The 19032-nt window shown below is 38.4% G+C and overlaps 1 protein-coding gene across 1 annotated transcript; it reads right to left on the bottom strand.

Annotated features, from left to right (window-relative positions):
• Nucleotides 1–173: 173 nt before the first annotated feature.
• cep162 (centrosomal protein 162) lies at nucleotides 174–17891 on the bottom strand. Its single transcript, XM_088409506.1, has 28 exons — nucleotides 17742–17891; nucleotides 16818–16892; nucleotides 16300–16423; nucleotides 13179–13335; nucleotides 12386–12447; nucleotides 12256–12308; nucleotides 11804–11834; nucleotides 10914–11003; nucleotides 9675–9881; nucleotides 9225–9270; nucleotides 8721–8988; nucleotides 7769–7973; nucleotides 7520–7623; nucleotides 7071–7187; nucleotides 6056–6187; nucleotides 5636–5748; nucleotides 5392–5467; nucleotides 5181–5304; nucleotides 4912–5060; nucleotides 3781–3876; nucleotides 3489–3707; nucleotides 2560–2754; nucleotides 2122–2404; nucleotides 1683–1815; nucleotides 1475–1616; nucleotides 1269–1367; nucleotides 716–850; nucleotides 174–473 (listed from the first exon to the last, which is right to left on the bottom strand). The coding sequence occupies exons 1-28, from the start codon at nucleotides 17889–17891 to the stop codon at nucleotides 297–299; spliced, it is 3762 nt and encodes a 1253-aa protein (XP_088265632.1). The 3' UTR covers nucleotides 174–296.
• Between the last annotated feature and the right edge of the window lie 1141 nt (nucleotides 17892–19032).

Here is a 19032-nt window from a genome sequence, read left to right as displayed (position 1 = left end):
CATCACAATTGAAACACTGCACTATATACTGTACATACATACATACACTGTATATGCATATAATAGATTCTGATGTACAGTATAATATTATAAACGATCCCACCCCCTCCAACAAAAACTCCACCAGACGCCTCTAATTGTGACCAGTAGGACCCAAAAGCAACTCCAGTCAATAAAATGTGATCATTTTATTTTTACAATAGTGCTATAAACAAGTGTGCTTTTGAAATTGTGAGAATTAGCCGAAATATTCAAAATGGTCCATCCATTTTGGATGGTCTGACCTCTGTTGGGGCTCATGAGTCGGGAGTAGGGAGGATCAATCCCTGTTTTTGCAGATGTCTTATGATATCCAAAATAGAGTCCAACTCCATGCGGAACGCTTCCAGATCTTTGGTTTTGTCCAGTGCAAGACACCTCCAATATTCCACTTGTGCCTGCTGATCACCCTCCAGCCACGAACCCCCAATGATCTGTGAGAAGAATATGGAGGATCAAACCCCACACATACTATCAATTGTATTCTGGTTTTAAACCCATCCTGAATCCAAATCAAATATAGCTGGAGGTGCTTCAGAACTCTTGACGTGACTAACCAACTATATTTAAAAAAAACAAAAACGATTTAGTGAACAATGCCTTGTCTGCCAAAGGCCATTTTCCAACACCGATTTGTACCATGACAATCTCTATCATATGTTTCAAGCCATTCTACCTGATTCAACTCTTGCTCTCTGTTTTGGTGTTTTAGCTCCATGGTGAGGATCTTTTCCTCCAGGCTACATAGGAGTTTTACCTCTGGACTCTGTGCTTCTTTCATTTCATTCAGTTCCTTTAAGAGTTTACCGACCTGAAAAGTAGAAAAACAACACATGAAAAGTATCCAAATTACCTTCAAAGTGCAATTACTCTGGATGATCCTCAAACGGAGAACTGTGCCAAAAACAGTCCCATGGGAAAAATGCAGCTTGAGAGTAGAAGAGAAAATGGATGACGTTCTCAGCTAAAGCCCAGCAAAAATATATAAATCAAAGATTTGTTATGGTACACTGATTTATAATGAATATTGTAAATTAGCACTTCTGAACAAAATTGTTGGCTACAGAATGTGGAAAACATTTGCGCATTAACTGCACATCCGAAAGCTTGGGAACACAGAATTTTATAGATGAATGGTGTTCAGAGTAATGCACACAAAGACTCAAAAAAAGCCCAACAAAACAAAACAAAACAAAACAAAAAACATCTTGAGGACTAAGGACTGAAACCTGAGCTTCCAAAGCTGACTCTCGAGATAGTGATATGGCAAGTGCTTCTTTGGCCCCATGCAGTTCCTTCAGCTGATCTTGCAAAACCTTTATCTTGACCTGAAGGTGCGGAATGGAAATACAAACGAACAAAACAAAAACAGTTTTAGACATTGCTATCGATTCCTCTCAAAATAAACACGTGCGATATGGTGTGAAACGATTACCCCCTGAGTGTTGAGTTCATTGGTAAGATGGGCAACCTTTGAAGAAGAGTGCTCCACGGCATAAGTGGCACGCATTTGGTCCAACGCCTTGAGGCTTTCTGCCTTCAGCGTGGAAATCTGCTCCAAAAAGTGATTCCTTTGCCTGAACACAACAATTCATACTCAGACATCCCCATTCTGTTGCTGAGGCTCAAAGTTGTCTCCATACCTGCACAGCTCCTCCTTTGTGTGCACAACATCAGCTTTGAGTGCCTCCTTTTGCTGCTCACTGTGAAGCTCAAGCTGCTTTATACGCTCCCGAAGGGTGTCGTTCTCCTTCATCACCTCTGTGATGTGACTTCCTGTGCAGTGGAATTATAAAATACAATAGGATCAAATAATATACGCTACGCGTTGTGCAGGAGAACTATGACAACATTCGCTACTTACGCATTTTCGTAAGGATTTGCTCTTCTTATCGATCGTGTTGTACGTTGAGCACATTGATCGCAAACTATACGTTTTCACTTGTTTATGTAAACATATTCAATCTGGCATTTTCCGCCAAATTAGCTATTGTTCGTAATAAAGGAGTTCATACTGGGCCGCCATAGCCGCAAAACACGCACAAATAAAAAAGAGTTTCTTGCAAGTCGTCACGCGCATACCTGCGAAGGCGGCGGGCTGCTCGGTTCTCTCGCACTCAGCGCCAGAGAAGATTTCTTCCTGTGCACAGGCTGAGGGTGGTGCTTTTGTCTCTCTTCTTTGAGAGTCTTGTTCTACATTAGGGCCGGAGAGCATGCTCCTCCTCTCTTTCTGCAGTCTGTCTACAGTACGAGTCAACTCCTGAATAGTCCGTGTTTTAGTAGCCAACTCTTGGTTGAGTCGGGTTATGCGGGCACCTTGAGCTTCCTCAGCCTGCCGTTGGTGTCGGCTTGGGCTGTGCAGGGTCTGAGAGAAATAGGTGATTTACACCGACTGTACATATATAATTCCAAGATTTTGTGCAAGTAACTATCTGTTTTGAAGAAACGTGAATAATCGTGGAAAACTTTGCAATTAAAAAACATTTTCATTGCTAGGCAGTAGATATAAAAAATACTAACCTTTTGTTGGAGTTGTTTTTTGAGAGTTTCAATCTGATCCTGAAGAAAAGTTTCCTTCTGCTCATAGTTTTCCTTTATATGCTGTAACTTGTTATTCATTGTTTCAACCTGCGACATCCACGATTCAGTACTTGACGCCTCCTGTTGGCGCTTGAGCTGCTGTTCCAACTCAGAGATCTGGTGTTCGTAACGCAGCTACATGGTGAGACACAGATATGCGGTTTTGCGCTTATTTGAGCACTAACTGACTGTGCATTTAAGAGATTATGTTGCTTTAACGTAAGCATCGTCTCAACTCGGTGCATTTTGACCGTCCCAAAGCAAGAGCAGTGACAGCATCTGATCATCTTATAGTGCGGTACACAAAAAATGTTCCCCAACAACAAGAAATTCACCAGGATGGATTGGCGCCAGCGATATGAACTACAAGATAGATACTGTAAAAAATAAGTCTAAGAAGGCAAAATGTCTTGATATGGAAACATTTCACACAATTTTCCAATCAGAGTAGTAAAAGGAGACTCCTGCCATGGCAAATTTTGTACATTGTAAAGATCCGCTCTGATCTTTTTTTTATGAGCCAAGTTGGATACCATGACTTGAAAACGACTGTGAAATCCTACCTTAGCTGACAATAGTGGCTACAATTTATAGTCCAGATCGTTTGGACAGATGATAAAATACACCATGTTTCAAACTCTTAGGGTTGATGTTAAAAATGGCACTCATAATAATTATCGGGAAAAAAAAAGAGCAACGAGCAACCAACACTCCAACCAAAATTCTCATATGCGTCGTGAATCATACGAGTATGAACCATCCAACTTGCAGTGTGCAAGGATGAGCAAATAATACTTCATATTCGATTTTTCGCAATTTGGAAGCAATATTTCTATTTTATCCTGACGTGTTCCCTCAACAAGTCATACCTTGGTGTCCTGAAACTGTTTCTCCATAGAACGTAGGTTTTGTTTGGCATCTTCATCACGTTTCTCCATCTCTGCCTCAATGTGTTGTATCCTTTGCTCGAGAAGGGTGTTCATATCTTTGGCCGCATCCCATTTAGCATCAGTAACGGCTGCGGCGGCGATGAGAGCTGGCAACGAGTTTGGGTTTCTGGATCTCAGTATCTGCTCCAGCTGTTTTACCTGGTCAATTTTTAAACAATTAACACTTAAAACCAGCTGTCTCATTATATTTTGCGTGTGAGGTGAGCCATACCTGCAGCTCCAAGTCCTGCATTCTTTTAAAGTTGACTGTTTTCACTTTTATCTGTCCCACACTTCTTTTACTCACTTGGGCTTTCATGCGCTCTACCTGAAAATGAGCACTATCTTTTAAAATTAATTTCATTGAAACGTACTATGGAGATTTGCATCGCTATCACTTATGGCCGGCACAGGCAAAACCGTGATTTTTGCGCACCCATTTGTTCTGCACAACATTGCAGCAGCTTCAATCAGAAGACATGTTGGGACTGTATGACATGATTTATAATTCAAGTATTTTAAAGACAGTCCAATTTTAATAAAATCAGTCCGCATCTTTCATCTGCTGTGCCATGCTTTTTTATTTGTCAGCGTTTTTCCAAAAACAGTGCAATTTAAAACTGATAGGACTTTTTCGGGCAGATACCGATTCTGATATGTAAACACTGCCATCTAGAGGCCACAGTTACCACTACAGTCCTCAATTGGCTTATAGGAGGATGATTAGTCAAGAGTGACAGAAGTGACAGCTCCTCTCCATAACAAACAAAACAAAAGCATATTTATTATTGTTATTACTATTTTAAAAGACGACCATTCTCATCTATGGCATTGAATAAGTTAAGGCGATTGAGCACTGTTGTGATGAACAGTGACCAGTGGATGGCAGTGTTGCTCACGTTAGGGAAGAAAGCCATACATACTACACATACATGACATACTTGTAATTCCAAGTAAGGAACGGAAATCAATTTTTCATATGATGCCACCCTTGTTTACAGAGACATTGCACAAAATATTCTGTAGGCCTTGAAGGACGAGTGAAAATGCTGAACATCGGCCGGCCGATTGGTTGCCTTTTCCAATAACGCTCGGCACTGAAAGAGTTAATGGGCAAATGATCGGAGATGCATTTCAAACATAAAACCACTCTGTTAGCCATGCCTGCCGTTTACTTCCCGCCCAGAGTGACTGAAAAGCATTTACTGTTACATGAGAAAGTAAGATTCTATTCATGTTTGAACAGAAAACCCCCTGACAATTACGATTTTTCTGAAAAAGCCTCATATTGACTGATGCAATTGACTGACCGAATAACATACATATATACGATTATCCGGAGCAAGCGCACACAGAAACTGACCTGAACTTTAAGGGAATTGATCTCTGCTGTAGCAGCCTTCAGTCGCTCCGCATCTCTTCTGGACAACACTTCCTGGTTTTCCGTAAACCACTGGAGCTGCTTCTTCAGTGCCAGGACTTCTTCTTTGTGTGTATCCACGGGTACACTGACTGGCACATGCAAAAAGCGTACCAACTCTCAATACACATTTATGATTTCCTTAATATATAAACAAATAATAATCTACTGTATCTTAAATCTATTGTAGCACAGTTTGTTATCAGTCCTACCAGAGGTGGAGATAGTCTGTGCTTTAACCATAGCTCTCTCCTTGATTAGTTCCATCTCCAGATGCAGAGCCTGGTTCTCCTGCCTCAGTCTGTCAATGTCCTCTGACAGTTTGGCCTCATTCTTCTACTTGAAAGAAACACATCAAAATCCTGTCAGGACGCTTTAAATAGACTTAAGATCAAAGACATATGCGTGACAAGATATACTTGCCTGAGCTATATTAATGTCAGCTAATAAGTCTTTAATACGATGATTCAATGAGCTTGACGATTTGCTGAGCTGCTCTCTAAATGCGACAGAAAAGCAAACAGACAGAATGGCTGAACACAAAAATACCATTTAGACTTCATTTAAAGGGGACATTTCTTATGGTGTAAACGAAGAAACCATCTTCCATTCACCTTTTAGTAACCTGTCATGTCTTGGTTGCCAATTGTGCACATTTTTACTTTACCTTGTGAAAACCAGCTCACTTTGAAGTCTTTGATTTTCTTGAAACATGGCTTGTTCATTGGCTGTACTCTTAGCCTGCTGAGCTTTCAACTGGTAGTAGAGCTTCTCATTTTCCTGTACAATATCACCATACAACAAGTGAAGCATTCTGTGTAGATCACAATTAAAAAACTACTTAGCTAGTAGACGTACTTCTTAGTGAGGTACTATAATATGTTATGAAAATGGGGGGATAAATTATGGTGAGGCGGATGTGGTGTTCACCGTTCTGCCTTTGTAGGAAAAAGGCCCCAGTTTAAGTCAAATACCACTTCATACAGACATGCTACATGGATAGGATCGCGAACAGTGCAGTACGGACTCCAAGATAAAAGCAAAAAGGAATGAGAGAGTCAGAGGAAGACATTTCTAAATTGCTTACCTGTTGGTACCCATTAATGATGACTTCCTGATCTCTAATTTCTTTATTAATCTGTTGGAGGGCTTCCTCTGTCATAGGCTCTGCTTTCTGTGGCACTCTAAACTTTTTCCTGGCTTCTTCTGCACGATGCAACTACAAAGAGGAGAAAAAGCACAGCTTGACAGGAAGCCAGTGAGAGCCATGGACGAGAATTTCCGTCTTTTAAAATAATAAACAATTAAATTCTGGTCAAATACGTTTTTTAAAGGACAGGAGCTGACACACTTGACTAATGCTTCCCTTATTATAAGCCAATTGAGCACTGCAGTGATAACTGTGACATTGAAAGGCAGTGTTTTCACACTCATAATGCAGGTATTATCTACATGCAGTTCAAAGTAAGGAATGGATATCAATCTTTCATATGATACCACGCAGATTTACATAGACATAGCACATGATATTCTATTGGCCTTGAAAGGTGAGTGAAAAATACTAAAAAGACTGACCCTCCCGAGGTTTCCTTTTCCAATAAAACCATTTTCATACACAGCTACTACTTAAGCAAATTCTGTTGTGCAAACAAGCATTGTAGGTTTGTCTTTAACAGAGTTGCGAATAATTTTGTCCATATGATGAGTTGCGTTCTTTGGTGCATTACTTAAATTTGTTTTTTGATTTTTTTTCCAGATACTTTTTCATTTGGTGCCCTATTTGAAATAAGATATTAGCAGTCCTGTTAATTAAGATCAGTTTGGCACAATTTGGCTTGTTTGACTTCTTTGCAGCGGCTCGTTGGGGCAGTGGTTAGCACGTCTGGCTCACAGTTCAAGGACCTGAGTTCAACCACCGCTCCAGCTTTCCTGTGTGAACTTTGCATGCTCTCCCCGAGCACAAGTAAGTTGTCAGCACAAGAAAGCACAAAGTAGATAACATCTAGAAATGTATCAGTTTAACAAACCCCAAACCCAGATTCGAACCTTGATTTCTGACTCCTCAAAAAATACAGTTGTTCTTTGTGTGCATGTTTATAAACCTTGCTTTGCAGAACATAGTTTTGCTGCTGGAGCTCCTCTATTTGTAGGTTCATTGTTTGCAGTTCCTTTTCCTTCTGGGTCAATTGACCTGTTAGTTCCTCAAACAGTGGAATGCCCTTCAGAATTAAAAACAACAAAACAAAACACATCTGATCAAAAAACATGCTAGAGAGTATGTAAACACAACCATCTTGACATATGAAGATCTAAATAAACAGCAGCATGCCAATGAATGTTCTTAACTATCCGGTTCATTTCATTCTTAGCGACTGTTTTACTTGTCTTGGAGGAGGTTTCACCTATCATGCAAAAAGGCAGTATAGCATTAAGTGGAGTGTTGATGTGGAAACCCAACTATTCATGCCCAGAATTAGAAGCATGTAAGGTAAATGGAAAGTGAATGGATTTTGACAATTGTATGACAAAGGCAGGGATGCAAATATCATACATCTGATACTTCCTGGCAAGTGTTGGCTGCCATTTGCTGTTGAAGGACATTCACTAATGACTGGACAGATACCACGAGCTCACTGCCCATTTTCAGACCTGGGTCTACAAAGTAAGGGAAAAAAATGACTGAAAACACATTACATTTTATTGCAGTTACATATATCGTGTTGAAATAATTAGAATGATCATTGGTTTAGCCTGGAAGAAGGTCATTCAAAATATTTTGTGAGTAAACGTTAGTTTTAACCTGCATTGTTGTCATCTTTTTCTTTGGTTTTCGCAGTTTTGTGGCTGGTCTTTATTGCTTGGGATACAGAAGATTTGGTTGCAGCAGGACATTTATTCGCTCTTGTCATCCTTTTACCCTCAATTTTCTGTACCGATGAAGTTGCCACAAATGGTTTCCTTAGTGACAATGTTGAGGGAGGATTATAGGTACTGCGCTGGGGACGCTGTGAGAAAATACAAAGAATGTGTTTAAAATATTGATTTTAACTGCAGTGACTACGATGAGCAAATCTAACTTGGCCATGTGTATGCAATTATACGTTATGATATAAGCCACATTAACAGTGGAAACTTTGGATTCAAATGACCCTTAAATTGTACAATCAGGAATCTGGCCAGATTTTCTGGAAACCAACTGTAAATATGCACACAATTTCAAAGTTCAAACCATAATCAAGCATGCCAGCATGCAACTTCCGTTCTGCGAAGACTGAATTTACACAATCTATATATGTATGATTGTTGTCTGTATTTAGAGTCATGTACACTGGACCCCTACACATTTGCAGTTTAGCACCTGTGGATTCACTTTTTTTTTTTTTTTTTTTTTAATGAGAGGGGTAATTCTTTTGTTGGTTAAAAATGCTGATTGGTGATAAACATACTGTATCTGTATGTACTGTACTGTATATGTATATAATTTCTTTGCAACATTTTTTTCCTCAAAGTTCACATAGCTCAATCCATGAGCTGCTAAACACACTTCAGGGGCCTCAGCCCAGTACCACAGCTAGAGGTATTTGGGGGCCCAAAAGGATTTTTAGGCAAATTGTCCTGGACGTGAATTTCTGTTGATTGGCAGCTATGCTTGAGAAGTTACACCTTAAAGATTCCACTGTTGGCACACCACACAGTCTTTCAAATAAGACATCTACACTACAGTATAATCTAACATTTTACATTTATCTCACATGTTCTTTCTTTTCTTTTCCAAGCTGAGAAGCCATGGAAGGAGCCCCTGTGTTCTGTTCCTGCATCAGTCTCTCTACTTCATCTCTGATGTGATGGGTCAAGCCAGATTTCGAATGTTCCGGATGTATGAAGAGTGAGCTTTTAGATTTCTTGACTTCTTGAACCTTTATTGATTCTGCCTGCTGTGGTTCTTCATGGTGTTCCTCATCGATGGTCAAAATTGGAAAAGTTCTGTCTAATGGACGGATGAGCTCCTCGTCATCTTCACTATGATCAAGTAATGTGAGAAACAGAAGATGATGTTTGTTATAAATTATATGAACCAATTTAAAAACATATCATACATACACTATACATTACACAGTAATGAAACAAATAAGCATAACCTCAAAATATGCTCTGTCCACGACGGTTTAGTTTTAATATCAGCATTTGTTTCTCTGTGAGAAAGCAAACGATTATACACAAGTGTCTGATTGAAGAGAACATATTGTATCACTAACCTGACTGGTCGGATGGGTCGCATCAGTTCTTCAGCAGTGGGTAATTCTAGATACAGAATAGATGCTGATCATGTTCCTCAAGTGAATGTACAAATTTCAACCAGGCTAATGAATGCCTTTTGGCGAATTAAAAAATGTGTTTTGTTTGCTCAAATTTGAAGGGCAGTGCAAATGGGTACATAACTTGATGAACTGATATCTGATACATTTTGTGACAAAGCTTATACTGTACCGCATTTTACTTGTATAGTAAATTAATGTTCCCCTTTGAAATGAACTGAATTGGCATTAACTAGTCCTAGACACCACCCACCCGCCCTAACAATCCACATTTTGCTACGCATTTTTACAAAAAAAGTTGATAAATAGATAGATAAATAAAAATAATATTTAAATTCAGGCAGATTTTTAACACATTAGGTATGCGTGGTTCATAATACAATACAGTACCAGACTCATTAGTAGAAGCACATTCAAGTGACTTTGTGGCTTGCTGACGTTTGAAGGACAAAGCAATCGGTCTATTGTTGCTCTCATTCCAATCCAGTGACAGATGATGTTGTTTAAGGTCATCTGAAACCTGTCCAGTATGAATCTGTTGGTAGGCATTGTGAAGAGCATCCATATCTGACCCTGTACTCTGTTCATAGAACAGACCTGCCAAAAAAAGCAAACATATTACACTCCACAATCAAGGTATTTATAAAACATGGGAAAACTATATTTTCTATCAAAAAGATGAATCCCACAGTGGTCATTCCAATGAATGAAAATTACTCTAAACCGGCCTCTGAGCTGCATCGGCATGTACGCCATAGCAATAAAAATTGAACAAAAAACATTTTTGTCACGGACAAGTTGGACCAGACTATAAGCTGCAGGTCGTAACATCAGGTATGTATACAGAAGTATGGTTTTACGTAAAAACGCACATCTTTTCAGTTCTGTTTGATAGTTGCTCCCTGTTGGCTAGTTTAAAAAACAAACAAACAAACAAAGAAACAAACAAAAAAACTTCAGGAATGACGCACTGGTGACAAGTTAAAACAAACAAGCAAACAAAACTACAGATATTACGCACTGGACTAAAAGCCACAAGGCTCAAATCATGATAAAAAAAAGTTGTGAATTATAGTTTAAAATTTGCGATACTCAAGGGAAATACGCTTTTTTTTTTTTTTTAAGCCAACAGGATTTTTAAAAAATAATAATTTAACTGGGATCGACAAAAACAATTGTGTCCTTGAAATGAAAGGACACAAATTGTCACAGCGAACGGCCTTTTTTTTTGACAGCTGTCACGTGAGCGCAAGCCGAGCACGTTAATCACGAAGCTGCGCGTAATCAAGGTAAATAAATGGAACAATTACGTAGCCGTGACTAGAGCGGAGTCAGCAATAGACGCCATCACGCCGTAAGATGATTTTAGGCGCAGACATTAAATTACTATACAGTAGCTGTGGATCCGAAGCAAGAATTGAGCAGACAGCCGGTTTTTTATCTGTGACCAACATAACAAGGATTGAGGAAAATCAAAATAAAAAAGGAAAAAAAAAGGAAAAACAAGAGGCTGGTCATTGAGTGGAACCCAGTTAGAAGCTCAGCTTTGGTACTACCCCTTCAAGTGTGGGAGAAGCACAGCAAAAAAGTTAAAAACACATGACACAAATTATGCATGTTGTGTGTTACCTTTGTCCTGAGATTCTAACACTTTTAGTGCTTCTTTCCTTCTGTCTTCCTTTTGTCCTTGAGAGTCATTGCAGAAATTATCCACAGAATCTGAAAGCAATGTTCATCTGATTAGCACATACAGTAGATAGATCACATTGAAAGAAAAATATAGATATCTGTCAATACGCCCTTCCTCTCTCTAAGTATATCATCTAGGTCAATACACCTGCTCTATGCTGCAATGCTAACTTTTCTCACACAGGTGGAGGCACAGATAACAGGATAAACCCCTGTCCCCCCCAAAAGAAAAAAAAAGAAAAAAAAAAAAATATATATATATATATATATATATTTTTTTTTTTTTTTGTGGAAAGTTTATACTGTATATACAAAAGAACAAAAGAAGTTGACATACTGAAGCGGTGTGATAAACTGCTGAGCCGTGAATGAAGCAAATTTTACAAGAAAGACTGATTTTTTTTTACATTACAACATGGACCAAAAACGAATGTCTGGTAACGGCCGTGATGGCGAAACCTGTCCATTGTCAAACTCTGTAGAGATTGAGCAATTTTACCTGCGATGAGCAGTAGCAAGAGCAAGCTAGATTCTAATGCTAACATGAACGCTGGTGTAGTGTTCCATTTGCTGTCACGGAAGCGATCAGCAAGCTTTTTTGTACAAGCGTGGCAACTTTTCACTTTTGCTTCTAAGTTACAGGGGCATTGGTTGTAAAAGTAATATTTTTTTACTTATTCACTATGGACGGCAGACTAATGAGTTCGGTCCTATTATTTATTCTCGTGCTTCACAAAATTATCTTGGGGGCTGGATTACACCTCCTTGCAGGCCGGATCCGGCCCGCAGGCCGTACATTTGACATCCTTGAGTTAAAGGGTCTTCCTTACCTTTTGTAATAACTGGACACCTTCGATACTTCTGCAAGACAAAAAAAAAAAAAAGGACCAAAGACTTAAACTTTTGGGGTTTTTTTTGTCTTCACAATTCTCATCTCATGAAAGAAGCAATTGTCAGCCATGAAATCAATAAACATTTGCTGAGTTGCAACAGTAATGTTTATGAGAGTAATGATGACAGCTAATGCTGCCGCTAATGGCCAGCAATCAGCTCAAGCACACACTGATGGGACACGGTCAGGAGTCTCGAGAGAGTCTCTTTCTAAGCAGCATGTGACATGACAGTGGTGACCAAGCAACCTTCCTGAAAGCCACTTGGGCCCAAAAGGGTGAGTTGGGTTCATCACTAACAGCCAAGCTAAGAGAATACAATTGCTCAAGATGAACCCAACAGATCAACCTTTTAAGTCAAATTGTGTCAGATATACTGTAAATCAACAAACCTTTTCAACATCTTCAAATTCCTCTTCAAAATCTTTACTGCTCTGTGGCAAACCTATGAACATGGAAGTAAAAACAGGGGATAAACAGGGACAAAAGAGCAGCCAGATAAATACAGTACTTGCGACTTACATGGAGAGCCAGCAATCTTGTTTTGGTCTTCATCATTCAGATCAGGTGCGTCTTCAGCAATTCTGCACGGATAAGACCCATTCTCAGTAAAGTGTAACAGTAATATCCTCAAATTATTCATAAAATGGATGGATTATGAATTAAATCTAATTATTTTTGGATAAGTGGGTATCTTTTACCTGGAAAGAACACATGCAAAGAATGACAAGAAAATGGTAAAATGTGAAATTGTTTATACCCTTATAAAAGACACGCATGCTCAATACTGTAAATATAAAATATGTATTATTGAAGCTTTGAACATCAACGACATTAAGAGGAAATAGAAAATTGGCAATATCGTACTTAAATCATGGTTGTAGGTTTTATGTCCTGCACAAAAGTTAAATGATTTGTATCAAGAAACTTTTGCTTAAAAACAAACATTAAAATATTGTACTTGAAAGTTTAATAAACCTTAACAAACGCGGTACTGGATTAAAAAAAACAACAACAATCAAACCAATGTTAACACATTGTGAACACATTTTACATTTAATTCTTTTGCACAGACGAAGTCTACATACTGGTAGTGGTACTCAAATGATACTTTGCTAGAGGAGATTCTACTTTCATACATGCAATGTGTTCTTTATTGTCATATAACTCAAAAAACACCTAATTGAGTTCAAAAATGTTTGTGGACGCCAGAAAAAAGGTCCAATTTTATCCAGTCATTAAATTTCATGTTTTGCTTTAAATGGAAAGCAAATTGTAAGTCAAGGAAACACAACTGCTGTTTGTATTTACACACCTGAGGTTAATACTGGAAGTATGACTTGTAATGTCAATCTCCTTGTTCAACTGGCAATAATCGATGTTTGACGAAGCTCGTGCTTCAAGTTCTCCAAAAAACTTGGCCTTTTCTTCTTCTTCCATCAAAGTGTCCAATCCCTCACTTGAGTTCACACCTGACATAAGGAAATGCAAACAATACATGCTGATAAGCTCCAGAGATGAATTTATGCATTTGGGATCCTCAGAGCTTTGAAGCTTAATTGTTTCCAACACTATACAATATTTTCATCCTTCTCTCAAGAGTCCATAAAATGTGTCTTTGTACTATACTTGTATGTCATGTTCCATTTCATCTTTGCTTTAGTATTGAACTTGTCACTTGTGTACCCTCTGTACTAAAAACACTATTGAGACATTTTTAGGGTTCCTAATAAAGTGCAATTTCTTGGTGCAAATGTAAAACCAAAGGAGAGAATAACTCAAAATCTTTATAAGGAGAAAATATTAAGCTACAAAACAAGTCACGATATACAACACTAATGTTTAAGAACAAAAAGACACCTTTGATATGGGTAATTATTTAGTGGGGCCTATTATTAAAAGTCAATTTTTTGGAGCCTGTAACCATGTTACAGTGTTGATTTCCACCATAAACACGATTTTGCACCGAGTCAGCCAAGTAAATTGCAATGTTTCATATATTAGTTACAACATTTTACTGTACGAAATGCCAAAGTGGCAAAAATGTGTGTTTGGGAGCACACAGCCAGAAATTCAAAGCCAGGAACTGCTGAACTGTTGTTATGCAAACTGAGTTCCCACAGGGACTGATTTGATAGGAGGAATATGTGTTGGCGAGTGCTATCTATAGACACTGTTCTGAATTCCATAGTCAGTAAAACGCCCGTTTTTGGCTCCTTCATTCACCCCACGACCCTCATGAGGATAAGTGGTCTAGATGGATGTTTCGTGGCCCACGAAATTGAACGACATCATAAAGGGGTCGTGGCAGGCACACATTGAGAAGCATGGTGCGCCAACTAGACGTTTTACTCCCTTTTTAGAAATGTCAGTACCAAAAAACTCATACAGTCGGCCCCCGGCTTACGAGCACCCTGATTTACGAACAATTCGCCTTACGAGCGTGGATCAGGGAGATTTTTGTCCTCCGCTTACGAACAAACCTCTCGCCTTACGAGCATTCCGACATTCTAGCCATTGAGTGTGTAGAAAGTTCTCGCTTAACTGCGTCAACAAATTCAGCAGTTGCGTCATTTTAAATCATTAGTACATACTTGTGGCGGTAACGTAAACGCTATTGCTCTTACAATGTCACACTGACTGTCTCACTCACGGTGTGTAAATATATTACCATTTAAGTGTAGTGTTTGTACAGCTAAAGGGAAAAACAGCTGACATGAAATTAAATGTGCCTTTTGCAGGACAAAGAATTGTCATTGGTTTAAATGTGTGTTTTTTTTTAAATTAATTGTCAATACATTCCAACCGTTTAAAAAAAAAAGTGCGAATAATTATCAGTCAGTCAAGGAGACGCCAATATGCTATTGGTCGATTAAGGTCACCCGGTCTCACTCACGGAGATGCTATTGGCCGGCGTTACACGTCAATCACAGAAATGCCGATATGCTATTGGCCGAACGCCTTTATCTAGCTTGATGGGACAGGTTGGAAGGAAGGAGACAAAATGAGTGAAAAACGGAATGTTTTGAAGACTTTGCAAACTTTATCTGTTAGATAAGGAAGAAATAAGAGGATGATGTTTTAGTATCTCCGTGATTTGCACCCTGACTGAAAGAGTTACTGTAACACTGTAACACCAATAGCATATGTGCGTCGCGCGCTATGTCCGAGCGTAGGTCTGCTCTCTGATACGGGTGGTATTATAGTACCATCCAGTAGATGCTTGACATAATTGCAAGTCATGTCAATCGAGCAACCTCCCAACATGCTTTGGGGCAGCGCCATTGTTGCAATACTGTGAGCTGAACCGAACAGTAAACTGATGCTCGAACAATCTATAAGTGTGGTGCCTTGTTAATATAACACATGCAAACCTTCCCCTCCGCCACCACCCAGCTCAATTCACGTCGGGAAAAACAGCTGACTTGAAATTAAGTGTGCCGATTGCAGGACAAAGAATCGTCACAAGTTTAAATGTGTTTTAATCAATAAGATGTCAATACATTCCAACCGTTTAAAAAAAACGTGCCAATAAGTATCAGTCAGTCAAGGAGACGCCAATATGCTGTTGGTCGATTAAGGTCACCCGGTCTCACTCACGGAGATGCTATTGGCCGACGTCACACGTCAATCACAGAAGTGCCGATATGCTATTGGCCGAACGCCTTTATCTAGCTTGATGGCACAGCTGGTTGGGATGGAAGGAAGAAGAGAAAACCCTGACTGAAAAAGTTACTGTGACACTGTAAGACCAATAGCATATCTGCTTTACCGTGTTGACTTTAAGCTTTCGTCTCTGCTCCCCTCTGCTTATCTCAGCTCAAGTCACGTCTTTCCAAAGGTAAAAATCATTTTTCCTTTGTATTTGTTATTTAATGCAATTGTACAGTAGATTATGTCACTCAATATTAATATATTGTTTTTACCTAAGGCTTCTGCGCGCGTTGCACGCATTCACGAATTAACATGGGTTTGGATTGCCCGCTATACGAGCATTTCGAGATACGAGCGTAGCCGCTGAACGGATTAAGTTCGTAACCCGGGGGCCCACTGTATTTATGTCTCAAGTACAAACTGTTTGAAACACATGTGTTGAAAACCGACATGTTGTTGAAACAATGACAGCTTTGACATTAAAGGAGAAGTCGCTCCCAAAATGTTCTTTACAAAAAAATGTTCTATGTAGTCACACAGGGTATGCTGATTTATATTGTATTTGAGGGATATGAGTTAAACAGCATAGGTTTAATATATATATATATATATATATATATATATATATATATATATATATATATATATATATATATATATATATATATATGCAGTGAGAGACAATATATTTTAAGTGTGTGTGTGTATACATAAATACCATATCTACTGTATAAAGCAAATACATAACTACAGTATTTACAGAATGAGTGTAATGCCTTTACCTGTTCCCATTTCACTGCTGCATTTGTTAGCTTTCCATGGTGATACAATCCCTTTCTGGGACTCATGACTACTGTTGAAAGCTGGTAGCATTTCACGTAAATCCCCTGAGCCATCTAAAACAGACTGAAAAGAAAACATGGTCAAGTTGACGCGGCAAATACTGTACCTTTCTATTTATACTTTAGTGTAAATATGATGTGTGCGTTTAAATTTAGTGTGTTTTATGGGTACTGTCGTTTTGATCTCTAGCAATAAAAAAGGCATGCCAGTTTATCATCAAAATAAAACCTTGGTAATCCAATACACCCTTGAGATAATAGGGTTGTTGTCTGATCTACGCCTTCACAATTTTAGGGTCATAAATTGGACATTAGGCTGGATTTACACTGCATGGTTAAAGCCCGGTTCATCAATGGATAATTTCACAATAAGAGAGTGTTAGGTTCAAACATTACAGCAGCATTGTTGCTGCTGCTATATTATATTACAATAAAATTCCATGTTCAGATCGACTTACCTCCAAGAAAAGTTCATCTGGCTTTACTTTGGCTTGATTGTGAGACATTATGATGCTCTGAACTCCAATAAAGTCCTATAAAAAGTAAGAACACAGATAATAAAGGGGGTATGTGACCCTTAGAGTTGGTAACAATTCGCATAGTAGATCATCAGGAGACTGATTTATGCTCAAAGGCAGTGATTTCCAAACTTAATTGAGCCAACGTCATAAATAAATAACGGAAGGAAATCACATATCAATGGTATCTTCTGCCATCTAGTGGAAGAGTGGGATTGGTCTGCCTGTCGCTTTAGGTATGCCACAGACATATTTAGTACTTATATATCGCATATATACGTATATTTATCGCGAGAATCTGCATTAGCTGTGTTCAAAATTAATTTACATTCAGAAATGTGTTAGTAATAACGTTAGCCAACTAGATTAATCTCAAAATAAACTTACTCACGTTGAACTTCTATATCAGTAAACGTGTTGAAATAATCAACTCTTTATTGCAGACACACAAACATAACACAATCACAAATGATTAAACATAAAAGATATAAAGGTGTACAAGTCAAATAAATACTAAGTATTCGCTTCAATGCATTCTAACCTTAGAGGTGAATCTAAAACAGCGTTTCACTGGGCTGACCAGGGCTTCTATTATGTGGTTCTTTGTTTTGTCTAATCGACTAATGAAACTACAAATCAGCTGTCTTGTTAGCCCATTAAATGCTATCACTCTTTTAGTCACAAACAACTGACAGGCAATATGCCATCTCGAACACGAACAAGGAGCATCAGTGCATTAATGTGGGCAGCTTTAAGCCTTCGTAAACGTGAATGCACCACAACTGAGCAGTATACAGCATTTAATATAAGGGCTGAACAACGAGCATTAACATCGTATCGCACCGAGCGCATCATTCAACTCACATGAATGTCCAAGAGCAACGCAAGATATACATCGGAAAACAAGTTCTTCCTGGTTACTTCGAGCCTTCGACTGTTCCCGCCATAGATATATAGGCCGTAAATACCGCCTTGTGTGATTCTCTTTCCTGCAATCGTCAACGAATCCGCCATATTGGTTGTGGCACAGCTGCAGATAAAGCAACGTGCACGGAGTTTGATGACTCTCATTCACCTATTCATAACAAATGCGTATGTGTATATGTTTGAGAAACAAACGCTTGTGTTTTATATCTGAGTAATATGAATATTTACCGATGTATTTCTTCTATTAACATCAGAGCATGTTGATGAAACCTGGACTACAGATGTAAAGAAAAATAGAAGGGGATCTACTTAAGGCACTCAAGACAGCTACGGGGCCCCTTTGATGCCAGTGTATGAGAAAAAAAATCTTATCTACTCCCTCAATTTACTAATCATTGTCCTCAGTTTATTAATGTTCACTGAGTTTATTAATCTGTGCCATCAATTTACTAATCTCATTTAATTTAGTTATCTGTACTCTCAGTTTAGTCATTTTTGCTCTCAATTTACTAATCTGTTCCCTCAATTTGTTCATCTGTTCCTTCAATTTTAATCTGGTCGCTCAATTTAGGAATATGTCAAATCTAGTCAAAATTTATTTATGAAGCACAATTAAAAACAACCTCAAAAGATCCGAAATCGCAGGTGGCAGGCCGTTGGTCGAATCCCAGCAACAAACTGAAGGGGAAAAACTTCGTCCAGTCAAGTATAGAGGCTAAGTGCCCCTCAAAAGTGAAAACAGACGTGCAGGCATACACCGGAGGCACATGAGAATAAAGGCTTACATTTTAATGATTGTTTTGATTTTTTTTTTTTTTTTATCCATCGTCAACGTTTAAAGCCTTGGCTGAGATCTCTTGTTGCTTCACCATATCATAATCCAAATATCACTTAATGATCGTCTTTTGTATATTTGTGTTTATCACTCAAAAGTAGAAAATAAATGCACGGCATGGAAAAAACAGTGAGACCGGAAAAATAATGAATCACATTAAATAAATAGATTAAAATTATTTAAAAGAGTACAATTTAAATTACGCATGGAGATTTTTTTTTATATTTAATCGCGTTTTCTAATTTGACCTTTAACAAAAAATATTAGGTAAAAATTTATTATGTGAACATGTGATCATAGAAAAATTATTGATCCCGCTTCCACTATTTCTTTACTTCCATTCTCATAATTCACCAATGAAATGTAAATTATCTCACAATTTACAGCGACAAT

Source organism: Hippichthys cyanospilos, chromosome 3 (assembly GCF_059441005.1).
Source record: "Hippichthys cyanospilos isolate Australia breed blue-spotted pipefish chromosome 3, RoL_Hcya_1.0, whole genome shotgun sequence".
Taxonomy (NCBI): Eukaryota; Metazoa; Chordata; class Actinopteri; order Syngnathiformes; family Syngnathidae; genus Hippichthys; species Hippichthys cyanospilos.
This window is presented reverse-complemented; position numbering and strand designations above follow the sequence as displayed.

Excerpts from the sequence above, each read along its gene's own strand:
- cep162 (XM_088409506.1), bottom strand. The coding sequence starts at position 17,891 with ATGGCGGATTCGTTGACGATTGCAGGAAAGAGAATCACACAAGGCGGT. Across the intron at positions 3,877-4,911 it reads TCAATTCCCTTAAAGTTCAG|GTAGAGCGCATGAAAGCCCA; the intron begins GTCAGTTTCTGT and ends GCTCATTTTCAG. Across the intron at positions 1,368-1,474 it reads ATGAACTCAACACTCAGGGG|GTCAAGATAAAGGTTTTGCA; the intron begins GTAATCGTTTCA and ends CCGCACCTTCAG.